This window comes from Muntiacus reevesi, chromosome 11, assembly GCF_963930625.1.
Source record: "Muntiacus reevesi chromosome 11, mMunRee1.1, whole genome shotgun sequence".
Lineage (NCBI taxonomy): Eukaryota > Metazoa > Chordata > Mammalia > Artiodactyla > Cervidae > Muntiacus > Muntiacus reevesi.
Genome location: NC_089259.1, coordinates 30,019,441 through 30,033,439, shown reverse-complemented (window position 1 = coordinate 30,033,439; position 13,999 = coordinate 30,019,441). Strand labels below are relative to the sequence as shown.

General features: G+C 36.9%; 1 protein-coding gene and 1 pseudogene across 7 annotated transcripts in view; one reads left to right on the top strand and one right to left on the bottom strand.

Annotated features, from left to right (window-relative positions):
- Nucleotides 1–13,999, top strand: part of PAN3 (poly(A) specific ribonuclease subunit PAN3) — a 121,187-nt gene that overhangs the window by 27,858 nt on the left and 79,330 nt on the right. For 5 of the 7 annotated variants that reach the window (XR_010658559.1, XR_010658558.1, XM_065902415.1 and 2 more), the window contains exon 5: nt 13,819–13,980. The exons of the other annotated variants lie outside the window; for them this stretch is intronic. Coding sequence is in view for 3 of the 5 variants with exons in the window: in XM_065902415.1 (XP_065758487.1) it covers nt 13,819–13,980 (162 nt within the window). In the remaining 2 variants the exon portion in view is untranslated. The remainder of the gene's footprint in view (nt 1–13,818; nt 13,981–13,999) is intronic. 7 annotated transcript variants of the gene reach the window in all.
- Nucleotides 4,441–7,870, bottom strand: LOC136144474 (centromere-associated protein E pseudogene; annotated as a pseudogene).

Genomic DNA, 13,999 nt, shown 5'->3' with positions numbered 1-13,999 from the left:
TAACTTTATTCTTTATAAAGCATGTAAATAAATAAAACTGTTCAAGTTCTAAAGAATTATCACGTTCAAGAAGAAGGTCTGTTGCTATCACCATTCTAGATTATGGGAATTCGTCCCATTCCTTCATCTTCCAGTTGTAGTGGCAGAGTGGAAACTGAACTGAAATTAAGTTCTATTGTGACATGACTGCCAGGGATTAGACACGTAAAGACATAAACACAGACACTTCCAGTCATGGAATGCTGGGCCACCAGAAAAGTGGCAGAGCAGAGTCTCCTGAGTCCTGCACTCAGGCACATTTTTTCCTGATGACATGTGCCAAGGACCTGGCTGGGGATCCACGGTCTATGCTTCAGGAATATGTTTTCCTGTACAAAGGCCTAAACCCGAGTTATCAAAATAGTGAAGTGGAGGAGGTCCTGGCAAAGACTTTGTGTGTGTTAGTTGCTTAGTCATGTATGACTCTTTGCAACCCCAAGGACTGTAGCCCACCAATCTCCTCTGTCCATGGGATTCTCAGGCAAGAATATTGGAGTGTGTTGCCATTTCCTTCTCCAGGCAGAGACTTTGGTCGGTTATCAGAAAACCAAGATTTCGGTGACTCCTTTGGTACAGAATCTTGGACATTCCGTTCCTTGCATTGAGAAGACATACGGTGTCTCTTTTTAGAGGGTGTCCCACTCACTTTAGGAGACTTTGGAGAATTCTCACAAGTTACTTCTTTGTGAACCTCTCTTTGTTAAGAAAGGTTCTCTCCTTCCATGTCTTGACCTCATTTAACAGTTCGTTCTTTTGCTTTACTAGCTGTTCCTTTTGCTACTTTAACTTAGAAACTTCCTTTTCTAGCTGTATGTAACTTTTCAGAATAAGAGCTTTAGTGCTTTGCACAATGCCACTGCCATCTCCACAGGTTAAGGGTTTATTTGAAGGCTGAGTATCAATATGTTCTGATACCATTGAGGTATCTTGGGCCTGTTGATTTCTTCTAAGATTTTCTCTCGATAGCCTTGTAAGTTCTTTTTGATATTCTGCAGTGGCTTTGGTTGAAGCAATTTCCTTTCCAAACTCCTTGACACTTTTCATCTTCTCCAGGTCTATTTTCACCAGCTTCATTTTGAGATCTTCAGTTTCTTCTTTATAAGGCTTAGCTCTTAAAGCAGCTTTGTCCTGAAGTACTTGAATCTTTTCTTTGTTTTTTTTCAAGGCATTCATTTAATTCATTAACTTGCTGTTGAAATTTTGCTGTTATGTCATCAGTCATCTCGAGTTCTTTCTGCATCTTTGTAATCTTGCCCTCCGTATGCAGAGCAGTTTCTTTAGCTTTCTGTAGTGATGTTTCCAGCTCTTGAATCTTCTCTGTGGCTTGCTGTGTAGCTGTTGATGTGACTTGAGATTGCCTGCCTTGTGTAGTAGGATTAAGAAGGGCACCAGAGGCCAGGGAGAGCTTCAAAGTTTGGTATAAACTTTAAATAGTTTTTCATTGTTCTCTTTCATTGATTTCAGATTATGCTCCCATTCTTTGACTATGGTAGCATTTCTTTCTTCAAACTCTGTTAATTCATTCATTATAGGAATTATTTTGCTATGATAGAAGTTATTCACTTGACAAATACTATCATTTTCTTTCTGGATGACAGTTTTAAACTTTTCTATATCAAAATGAGCATTTCAACCACTCTTCCAAAAATTGAGTCATTTCTTTTCTGTTACTTAGTACTTGCTGAAATTCAGTCTTTATGCTATGGAAATCACTTTCAGAGAAATCCTTGAAAATTTCTTAGATATGTAGATCCATGCTCTGGCTCAATTTGAGGTCCCTTGATTCTCCGGGTGATAACATCATAATCTTGTTGAAGGTGCTATATTTCCATTAGCAGTTCATTTTGCTTTTCCTCTTCATCAGTAAAAGCCATTTCAGATTTATTGATGGATTCATGTTGTTCTTCCTTTGTCCTTGCAACATAACTTAGCACATACTGAAGTTTTGTCACGACTCTATGAAATTCCATGGAACACCTCTGGTTTGCAGTAAGAAGTTTCTGGATTTGTTTGGTTTGTGGATATGGAAGTGAGCGGTTTGCTTTTACTCTAACTGAAAGCTCTTTTTGGGTTTCAATTTCCTTCTTTAAGTCAAGAGACAATCTATTTAAACATTCATAGTGATAATCCATCTCTGAGTATCTCTTCAGAAGCTCTATCCTAAAGCACTTTTCTCTCAGGCTTCCTGTAAGGTGTTGGTTTCCATCACATAGTAACTTTTTTTCATATTTTACCTCTTCATGGTTCTGTTGATCCTTTTTCTGTAATTCATCTTTTGATTTATTTAAATCCTTTTGAATATTTGAAATCTGAGATTTTTTTCTGAAACTCTCTGAATTTATCAATAGTTTCTTGGAGTTCTTTCAGATGCACATGAACAATTTTTAGTTGTTCTTGTGCTTCCAGTTCTGTAACTATGGTTCCTTGCAGGTCTGCCTTGAGTAGGTCTCTCTCCCAATTTGAGAGTCTCTAACACTCTCCTTAGGCTATCTCTTTCTTTCATTACAGATTTCATTTCTTCAAAGTTTTCATGAAGCTTCTGAGCCAAACTTAAATTCTCCATTTCTATTTTATTCATAGTTAAGCTCTGGGCCTTAAATTCTTTCTTCAGTTGCTCAGTGTTAAACATTTTTTTTTCTGTGTCTCACTAATTTCTTCTTAAAAAGTGACTATTCATTTACTCTCAGTTCTTGGACCTTTCCTTGTAATTTAGCATTTGAATTTTCTAAATTCACTTGCATATTTGGTATTCTGTCTTCTCAGAAACAATCTCTCTGAGGTTATCAATAATTTCTTGGTGCTCCTTCAGATGCATCTCAGCTATTCTTAGTTCCTCTTGTTTTTCTGGGTCTTTAGCTTTTGTTTCTCTGAGGCTTTCCCTGAGTTGATCTCACTCCATTTTGAGGGTTCCCTCCATTCTTCTTAGGTCATCTCTTTCCTTAGTAACAGATTTTATTTCTTCATCATTTTCATGAAGTTTCTGAGTCAACCTTAACTTCTCTGTTTCTGTGCTTTCCAGGACTGAATTCTGGATCTCTCATTGCTTCTGCAGTTGCTCTGTTTGATACATATATTTTCACTGAGATAATTTTTTACCTTAAGAATTTGATGTTCTTTCTCCTGCAGTTCTTGGATCTGTGCTTTTAAGGCAGTATTTGTGTTTCTAAATTCATTTGGATATTTCATATATCATCTATCTTCTCTGAAACAATTCCTCTGAGTTTATTTATAGTTTCTTGGTGCTCTTTCAGATTCATTTGGGCAGTTCTTAGTTCCTCTCATTTTTCCAGGTCTCTACTTGTTGTTTCTCTTAGGTTTTCCTTGAGCCGGTCTATCTCTACTTCTCCGTATTCCTAAGGTCATCTATTTCTTTTGTAACAGATCTTATTTCTACAAGATTTTCATGGAGTCTCTGAGTTAACTTTATGTTTTCCCATTCTGTATTTTCTAGAGTTGACTTTTGGGCCTCAAGTTGCTTCTTCAAGTTTTCTATTTCACATATTTTTTCCCGAGTCTCACTGACATCTTTCGTCTCGAGACATTGATGTTCTTCTTCCTGAAGTTCTTGAATCTTTGCCTGTAAGTCAGCATCTGAATTCCCTAAGACCCTCTGGATATTTGTTTCTTGATCTGTCTTCTCTGAACTATTCCTTGCATTGATGGTTTCTTGGTACTCCTTCAGAAGTATGTAAGTAGCTTTTAGTTCTGCTTTGATTCTCAGTTCTTCAGCTATAGTTTCTTTAGTTTTCTTTGAGTTGGTGTCTTTCCTTTTGAAGGGCCTCCTGTACCCTTTCCAGTTCATCTCTTGCCTTAATTATGGGTTTTAATTGCCTTGACTTGCCATAAGTTTTTCCGTCAACTTGAGCCTTTTGCTTTCTATTCTTCATAGTGATGAATCTTTGGCTTTGAGCTGTTTCTTTAACTGTTCCAGTTCGTTCATTTTTTCCTGAATCTCACTGATTTCTTTGATGGTAATAAATTGTTTCTCATAAAGCTCTTGCATCTTTTTCTGTAATTCATCATTTGCTGTTTCTAATTCCTGTTGAATGCATGATATTTTAGTTTCTTTCTCTGATAGATCCACTCTCAGTTTACCAATAATTTGTTCTTTCAGGTGACAGTGAGCAACTTAAGTTCCTCTTAGGTTTCTAGTTATTTAGCTGCCATTTATCTTAAGTTTTCTTGGAGTTGGTTCTTTTCATATTGAAGAAATTCTTGTAGCCTCTGCAGGTCAGCTGTCTCCTTAGCTACAGTTTTCACTTCATCATGACTTTCTTGAAGTCTTTCAGACTATTTGAGCTTTTCCATTTCTAGCTTTAGTAGTGCTGAGTCTTTGACTTTGAATTGCTCCTTCAGTTGCTCATCTCATTCATTATCTTCTTAGTCTCATTCATTGTCTTTTTATTTCATATTGAAAGACTGTTCTTGTTTGTCTTGAGATGCTTGGATCTTTTCCTTTAGATTTTCTTGAACTTCTGCTAGTTTTTCACAGGTCCTAGAAAGCTCTTCTTTTTTAATGGTATGTTTCTTTTCTTGTGCAACAGTATCCTGTTGTTTTTTAAATTTGTTTCCAAGAATTTTTAATTCTTCCTGGTTTTCAGTGGTCATTTCAGTGTTTGCTCTTAGGTCAAGTCTTCAGTTGTCCCTTTTCTGCTGTAATACTCTGTAACATTGCAGTTCATTTTTCTCCTGTGTTAAAGAAAATATCTTTCTCTATTGTTAAGTTAGCTCATTATCCTCAGCATCTGCAATCAGAGCTTGGTTTTTTTGGTTTCCAAATTTTGGCTTTTATCTATGCCAACCATCTTTTCCTGAAATTCATCCCTAGTTTCTCCTGAGTTTTCTTCTATATGTAAATTCTTGAAAGTTTCTTCAGAAATTTTAATTTTTAGCATGTTGTTTCTTGGTGTTTTTTCAAAGACTCAAGAGCATTTCATAGTTGTTCCTGGGTGTCTTTATTCATGTTTATAGTATCCTGAATGTCATTTTTGAGTTGGTCCCTCTCAGCTTGTAGGCTCTCTTGGAATCATTTCTGATCATCTTTTTCTTGGGTTAAGGTGTTTACTTCTACTAAGGTTTGCTGAAGTTTCTCAGTAATCAGTGTGTTCTCCTTTTCTGTAATGTGCAGCCTAGAATCTCTACTTTCTAATTGCTCCTTCAGCTCTTCCACTTCCTTTAATCTTTATTGATTCTCAGTTGCTTTTTGCTGAAGTTCTTGGGTTTTGTGAGAGAGCTCTGTCTTCAAAGCCTCCAAATCTAAACCAAGTTCTTGAGCTTCTTTAGAGAGATTTCCTATTTCTTGATTCAATTTTGCATTCTCTTCAAGGATCTTCTTATACTTTTGCTCAAATTCAATATGATGATTTTTAACATCTTGGAATTCTTGATCAGTGCTTTCGCAATTCAACTGGGAAGTTAGTAGGTCATTTTTAGTGTTCCCAATTTACTCTTCAAGTAAACCTTGAATTCTGTTTTCCTTATCAACTACTTCAGAAGACCATTTGTCTTTTTCTAATGTTACTATGTAGAGCTCTTCAGATTTATCATGTATCTCTTTCCTTAGCATTTCTATTTCTGAAGGTCAGGATTTCAGTTCTGACATCAAATTAACTTCATTATGCAAAGCTTCATTTTCTTCAACTGCTTTATTCAGTTCTTTCTGCAGTTATTTTTCTTTGCAATTCCATATTAGAGAGCAAATCTTTTGAACTTTGCCATCTATAAGGGGAGGTGAGTTTTGTTATTTCACTAAAAGAAGATTGTAATTCTTTCTCCAGATCAACTTGCATTTTCTTTTTCGTCTCCAGCTGACTTTGATATAACTGCATATCATTTTCCATTTGCTTGCATGTACTGTATGCAAGTTCTTTCATTTTCTCTTTCAGCTTTAGATTTTCACTTCTAAGAAAGGCTGATTCTCTTTTGGCATCAAGAGCTACAGTTTTGACATCAAGCAGAGTCTGTTTCGTTTGTTTTAGATCTTTAGTGTTTTCCAATGAGTATGACAAGTCCATTTTCATACTTTCTGACTTCTGAGAGTCTGTATATTCCTGTAGCATCTTAATCTGGTCTTCCTTTTCTCTAAGCAGCTCTACTTTTGAACTTAGTTCGTTCTCTTGATCTTTCTTTGCTTTTCTTTCTAGAGTTTCAAATTCATCCAAATCATTCTTAATTTCAATTCCATTTCTTCATTTTCTCTTCTTAACTGTTCATAGTCTAATACCAGGTTATCATAGTTAGCACAAAGTGAATTGAATTCACTTTGACTTAGTAGCTTTGTTACTGGATTCCATTCTATCTCAGTTAATGTATCAAGAGTGTTACTGAAAATATCAGACTCTGAACAGAGATTTATCAGTTTCTTCTAAACTTACAGCAGCCTTATGTGTTTTTGTTATGTTCATTGGCATGTTAAATTTATTTATGTAGTTTGAGTCCTTTATTTCGTTAATTTTCCCAATGCACCAAGGGACTCTTTGGGTTTTTTTAGCCTTTAATTCTTGTTATACTAGGGAAGACGAGGTCACCAGCATCTGTGTCAGGTTTTGAATTTTCTCAATCTGGACTTTTTGAAGTAGGTCTTTTTCTTCCAAGAGTTGGGCCAGTCGGTCTTTTCCATTGCCTGGGCTCGAGTCTCTAAAGAAACCTCCTCTAATTCCTTTTTAAGATCCATTATTTCATTTTTATATCTTTTCAGGAGAGCTTTATCACTTGATACCTCATTAACATAAGGAGTACTCTTTATATATTTGGCAGTACTGGCAAACTGGAGAGTAGTAAGGATTTCATCAAAAGATACCAAAGTAATTGTGCAGATAATATGTTTTTGCATTTCCTCCCAAGGAATTCTGGAGAATTCAATTTGCTACCTTGATAATTCATGAAACCATCAACTTGTCCATCACTAAGTTTCTTGATCACTTGCATTTCCTCCCAAGGAATTCTGGAGAATTTGTGTTAATTTGCTATCTTGATAATTTATGAAACCATCAACTTGTCCATCGCTAAGTTTCTTGATCATGTGTCCCAAAATAAATAAGCTTTTTTTTGATTTATATTATAGCCTTCCTTGAGTCGCAGACCTTCAGCACTTGTTTGAGCAGCCCTTTCACTGCCTGCAAGATCAACCAAATTCAAATGGGACTCTTTGACAGATCCTTCAAAATTAGAAGGTTCACCTTTCTCTCTGCTTTCCAAAATCATCCTAAAAATGGTATGAGAACAGACTACTTCTTTGATTCATTTTTGTAATTCTATAATGCCTGTTCTTTTCTCCTTTTGTGATCTATTTCAAAGCCATTTCCTATGTATAAACAACTTCTATCAGGTCGGCCACATATGCATTCCTGTTGAAGTCTTCCCAAATTATTAAAGGCTTCATTTTTTGAGCATCACAATGTAAGTCTGTAATGGTTTCATTGTATATCTCCATGTAAGACACACGTAAGAGAAATTCCCTATCAGGAAACTTCTTAATTTTCTGTAAAGTGTCATGAATTGCCCTGGGTGTTACTCCCAAATACTCTTGTGAACCCATTATAGTATATGTTTTTCCTGTAGCAGTCTGCCCATAGGCAAATATAGTACCATTTTAGCCTTGGATGGCAGAATCTATGATTGATACCACAGTTTCTTCATACACATTTTTAGTAGTTTCATTACTGTGAAAAACACGATCAAAATTGAAGGATTTACTCCCATCAACTTGATAAATTGTGTTATTGTCAGTTTTCCAGTAAGCTTGAGTATCTTTTCCAAGTGCTTCTCTGCTATTGAGCAGTCGAACCTGCATGTAGACGGTTACGGCTCATTCCTTAGCCATCCTACCTGGTTGGATCCCAGGGAATAGAGAAGAGGTTTTAAAAGAGAAATGAAAGTTGATTTTCAAATAAATACACGGTAAATTTTAGACCAGAGGTTTTTGTTAGTGGACCTCACACTCTTAGGAGTGGCATGAGGTAGGTTGCTGAGTTGTTACCGCACGCAAAAGTCAATGAGCTAATAGTTCATTAAATATTGTCTGAAGGGAGATAATATTTCATATATGTATACTACTGTTTTCCAAGTATGTGAACATGTTCTGAGTAATTAAATGCAAATTGTTGAAAAGGGTCATTCGTCGTAACTTTAGATAAATCATCCTTCATTGTTTCTGAGTATAAATAGTGAAAGCATAGTTATTCTGTTTTTGGGATTCTTAAAATTCAGGGCATTGGGAACTTTGTCCTAGGATAGCATTGATTTCTCTAGTTTATTATTATTTAATTTGTTTCTCTAGCAATTAGATGGTGATATATAATATAAATTATGATATATAATAACAAGACCTGTAAAGTGTCAAAGAGGTGATGCTGTTTTGCAGTTTTACCTAAAGAATTGTGCTCTGAAAATTGGTCTGTAACCACATTTTCTATACAAGCAGTGGTATTTATAGATTTTTCTTTTGCTAGACTGTAAAATTTTTAGAGGGGGAGAATAGATCTTATCGTTGTGTTTCTAGGAAGGGCAAAAATATTTATGCTGCAATGTTAAGTGAGTGTATGAATGAATGAAAAAAAGGTGTGTGCATTTAAGTTTTTGAAATAAAACAGTTCTAAAAACTAGCTTTTATTGTTGTTTCTTTTGACGTAGTCCAGAGACTTTTTTGTTAGGAATGAGAGTGGACTTCCCTTAGTCCTAAACCGCTGGACCAGGACCAGAAATTTTGAAGGGCCAGGGCTTTGTGGGTTATCAGTAATGGCCTTGAAGGCTCTGAGTATTTAGGGAAAGGTAGAAGGAGTTGGGATGTTAACTGCTTGAACTTCTATCTTCTTTTTTACTATGAACCGTTACTTATCCAGATCTTTCCCTGACATTTCTCCAGAACTTTATTACTGGAAGGGTGGTCACCAGACCAGCGGCAGCACTCAGAGTCCCAGGAGCTTTTTAGATATGCAGTCTCATGCTTCACTTCACTTTTGAGTTAGAACCTTCATTCTAACAAGATCCCCAGAATGTTCCTTCCCTGGTGGCTTAGCTGGTAAAGAATCCATCTGCAATGCAGGAGTCCTGGGTTCCACCCCTGGGTTGGGAAGATCCCCTGTGGAAGGGAACGGCTACCCACTCCATTCTGGCCTGGAGAATTCCATGAACTGTATAGTCCAAGGGATCACAAAGAGTAGGACACGACTGAGCAACTTTCACTTTCAGAATGTTCTTTGTGTTCATGACAGTTGAGGAGTACTAGTCTGGAATACATTCTCGAACTTTTTCTTCTTGAAAACTTTTGTTCAAGCCCTAAGTTTATTTTTTAAATGCCCAATAAAAAAGGGTAAAACTATTTTCAGCTATTTTATTGTGTTGTTTATTCAGATTTTGTGAAGAATGATAAAAATCAGTCACTTTTGTAGTGAATCTTGAGACTTAGAGTAAAAATTTTATGTATTAGAGAGAGAAAGAGACAAGGTATATGTTCTCAGTTCAGTTCAGTTCAGTCGTTCAGTCGTGTCCGACTCTTTGTGATCCATGAATCGCAGCACACCAGGCCTCCCTGTCCATCACCAACTCCCAGAGTTCACCCAAACCCATGTCCATTGAGTAGGTGATGCCATCCAACCATCTCATCCTCTGTCGTCCCCTTCCCCTCCTGCCCTCAATCTTTCGTAGCATTAGGGTCTTTTCAAATGAGTCAGCTCTTAGAATCAGGTGGCCAAAGTATTGGAGTTTCAGCTTCAGCATCAGTCCTTCCAATGAATATTCAAGACTGATTTCCTTTAGGATGGACTGGTTGGATCTTCTTGCAGTCCAAGGGACTCTCAGGAGTCTTCTCCAACACCACAGTTCAAAAGCATCAATTCTTCGGCGCTCAGCTTTCTTCATAGTCCAACTCTCACATCCATACATGACCACTGGAAAAACCATATCCTTGACTAGACGGACCTTTGTTGACAAAGTATTGTCTCTACTTTTCAATATGATGTGTAGGTTGGTCATAACTTTCCTTCCAAGGAGTAAGCGTCTTTTAATTTCATTAAAATGAATGAAATCACCATTTGCAATCACCATCTGCAGTGATTTTGGAGCCCAGAAAAATAAAGTCAACCACTGTTTCCACTGTTTGCCCATCTGTTTGCCATGAAGTGATGGGACCGGATGCCATGATCTTAGTTTTCTGAATGTTGAGCTTTAAGCCAACTTTTTCACTCTCCTCTTTCACCTTCATCAAGAGGCTCTGGTTCTTCTTCACTTTCTGCCATAAGGGTGGTGTCATCTGCATATCTGAGGTTATTGATATTTCTCCTGGCAATCTTGATTCCAGCCTGTGCTTCCTCCAGCCCAGCGTTTCTCATGATACACTCTGCATATAAGTTAAATAAGCAGGGTGACAATATACAGCCTTGACGTACTCTTTTTCCTATTTGGATCCAGTCTGTTGTTCCATGTCCAGTTCTAACTGTTGCTTCCTGAGCTGCATACAAGGTTTCTCAAGAGATTGGGGATTTTGATGTTTAAATGTTGACCTGTGCTTAGTCGCTCAGTCATGTCTGACTCTTTGCTACCCCATGGACTGAAGTCCACCAAACTCCTCTGTCCATGGGGATTCTCCAGGCAAGAATACTGGAGTGGGTAGCCTTTCCCTTCTCCAAATGTTGACCTACTAGGAGGTAAAGCAGAAAAACTGGTTATTTACCAACAGCACATGACATTTCAGAGTGCTTCCCTTTCATAGTAACTAGCAGACCGGACTGGCAGGAGGCTGTCAAGAGTGGAGATCAACCAGGAAGCATACCTTTTTATTTGACCATCACGTTCTAAGATTGGTTTCCGAAAGGATTGCTGGAACCTAAGGGACAGAGAAGGAGAGTTGTGCTTCTCTTTGCTTTGGGGGAGGGGTTTGGATCTTGTAGGACACTTAGGGGCAAAATAATGTTTCCTATAAAATTGTGTTTGTCCTCTATTTCCTCATCTTCCATTAGTCTTTTCTATTTCCTGTAGCCCCTTACTTTCATTTAATCCCAATAGTTGCTTTTAAGCTAGCAGCCCTTTCCCCAACCAGACCTTCACCTCTGTTTCTGTTGAGCTCCTGTCCTTTACCTACCTCAGTGGTCCTCAGATGTGGACAGTTTTGTCCCCCTGCTCCTACGGAACATCTGAGATATTTTTGGTCACAACTGGGATAGATGCTGGTAAAAGTCCTACAGTGATCCAGGACAACCTTCCCCAGCAGAGAATTACCCAAAGTCTGTATTGCTGAGTTTGGGGAAGCTAATGTGGATTTATATCTGGAGTCCATGAATTTGTCTGTGCCTTTTTAATTCTTATTCACAAACTTTCAAGAGTTCCCCCGTGGAATGAAGTCCAAACTTTTTGGCAAGTGATAAAAAACAATACATGATTTTTTAAAAAATTGCTTTCAAGCCTCATCTTTTGCTCTCACGGTTGGCCCTCTGTTAATGATAGATTGAAAACTTGTAGTTTTCCCCAACAACACAGTTCCTGTATGCTTCCTCAAGTGCATTTTTCCTAGCCTCTAATACGTCTTTCTCCCTAGCTCAGTCTGTTTTTTGTTTTGTTTTGTTTCCTATCTAGACACACTCCTCCTTCAACACTGCTCAGACATTCATCCTCTCTGAAGGCTTCTTTGCCTCTCTTCTTTTGGGACCTTGATTACATGTGTATTTTTAATATCACAGTGAGTGTTCAGTTTGCACAACTTTGTTGCCTACTAGGTTATGTCCTCTTTCGGAGAGAAAGGTGTGTGCTTTAGTCATCATTGTTTTCCAAGCACTTGATACAAAGTAGGCTCTCACATGCTTTGTTGAAAATACATTTTCCTTCAAGGGATAAATAATAGTTCAGATCCTTTGGAAATAGATGAGACTTTACCATAGTTTATGTTATCTGTAATGGGACTTCTGTCTGCCATCTTCTTGCCTCTGCATTGTGTTTTGTATTGCTGCCATCTTTCAGGTGTCCTTTGTCTTTTGTTGCTTATAATGGTATTTAAATGGTATCACTACCTTAGACCTTTTCATTTAGTATCACATGGAAAGTTTACTTTTGGATTAGACTTTAATCCCTGGCTATTTATTAAAGAATTTAAATCTGTAATGACACAAGTTTGGTGATCTCTTTTACCTGAGAGAAAAGGCCTTAGGCTAATTAAAAGTTTTGGGCGTGATGGGGTGGAGGGAGAGGAATAATAAATTCCTCTTTGGAAAAACAGGAAACATATGAGAGCTGTTGGGGAGGGAGAATCATACATGGATTCATTTAAACCTTTTTTCTATGTTGCTTAATGAACTACCATAAGAATTAAATTTCACTAAAGTAGTAACTGGGTCAAAAATAAGTCTGAATTTATGAAGGATCTAAATAACAAAAGAACATTTAAAGCAATAATTCTCTTGCTTTCAAATGTATGACTGGAATTTGGGTGTCCTTATATAGATCCTGCTTGACAGGTTGTGATTTTGTTTAAATAAATATTCTTTGATGTGTTGAACTTTTTTGATCAGATAATGTTTAGACCAGACATTTTCTAAAATACAAATTTTAAATTAGTGAAGGCTTAATTAAGGCTATATTATTTTTGCTGTATGTCAAAGCCTCATTTGTTGTGAGCGATGTTATTAGAAATAACTTGCTTTAAAATTCTTTCATTTGTAATTTGGCTGTGAAGAGTATATTTCTATCCTCATTCACAAAAGTTGCCTGTGATGTCAACACAGAGTAATTGAATTGGCTCAAGATTGCACAGAGGTGGAAATATTGTAGCTTCATGAAACTTTACCCACTGCTGTGATTATTGGGTAGGTGGGTAGTCTAGTTGCTATTCTAAGTTTAATTTCTGAAGAAAATTAATTTTAACTATTTACTTCTGCAGTCTTAAGACAGAACAATGAGTGAAGACATATTTTCTTATTTTAAGTTTAAAATTAGATACCTTCCCAAGAATATATATCAGTATTCCTTAAAGGAAAAAAAATTTCAATTTCTCTTTAAGATGCAATTTAGTACAGATTTGCTATAATTAATAGAAGGAAGATGATGGAAACTGTCAGCCAACCACTATTAAAATTATTTACTACCTTTATTATAATATTATCCAGTGACTCTTTGTTCTTATTAGATGGTTTATTTAGTATCAATCTGTTCAAATTACTGAGATTTATAAGACCAATGAAATTTGTGTATTTTTTTAAAGTCTGAGATTATTTCTTTTCATTGAGTACAAGTTGAAGAACGCCTTATGATAGATCAATTGGTACTCTGCCCTAGTTTTAAAATTGGAAAAAAAGATGTCCATTCCTTAGAAATTAGCTGCTGCTTTTAAGTGATAGTTCTCAGTAGGAAATAAGGTAGTGAGATGGGGAGCAGAAAAAGATACAGCATGAAGAATTTTGTTACCTGTATTTTGTGCCCTTGAAGCCATTTCTTCATATTGCATTAAGCATAGGTAAGTGCCAGTGGAAAAAATTTGGAAAGCCTTTACTTTGCTGATAAGTTAACTTCTGTTCATTAAAGTCTTAATAAACTCAGATTATAATGGATTTCACTAAAACATCTGTTGTTTTCTGTAATATTGTTCTTAGGACTGTGGGTTCTTTTGGAGATGTGTATGTTCTGGGGTGGGGATGGGGAATGGTGGGTGGTGATAAGGACATTAGAGGGAGTGTCTCAGAAATTTTGCTTGTTTCCTAGTCCACCATTCCTGATACCTTCTGTGTGTTAGTTACTAGCTTAGATTAGTGTGGGGGTTGTTAGGAGTGGCTTGGTTTCTTTCCTTCTTTTTCCTAGCCAAGGAAGTATCGCCTGGGGATGCTGGAGGAGAGGCTAGTTCCGATGGGATCAAAGGCACGAAAAGCAAAGAACCCTATTGGCTGCCTTGCTGACAGGTGTAAATCAGGAGTACCCATCAATATGGTTTGGTGGAACAGAGTCACAGAAAACAATTTACAGGTAAAAATACTTTTTATAG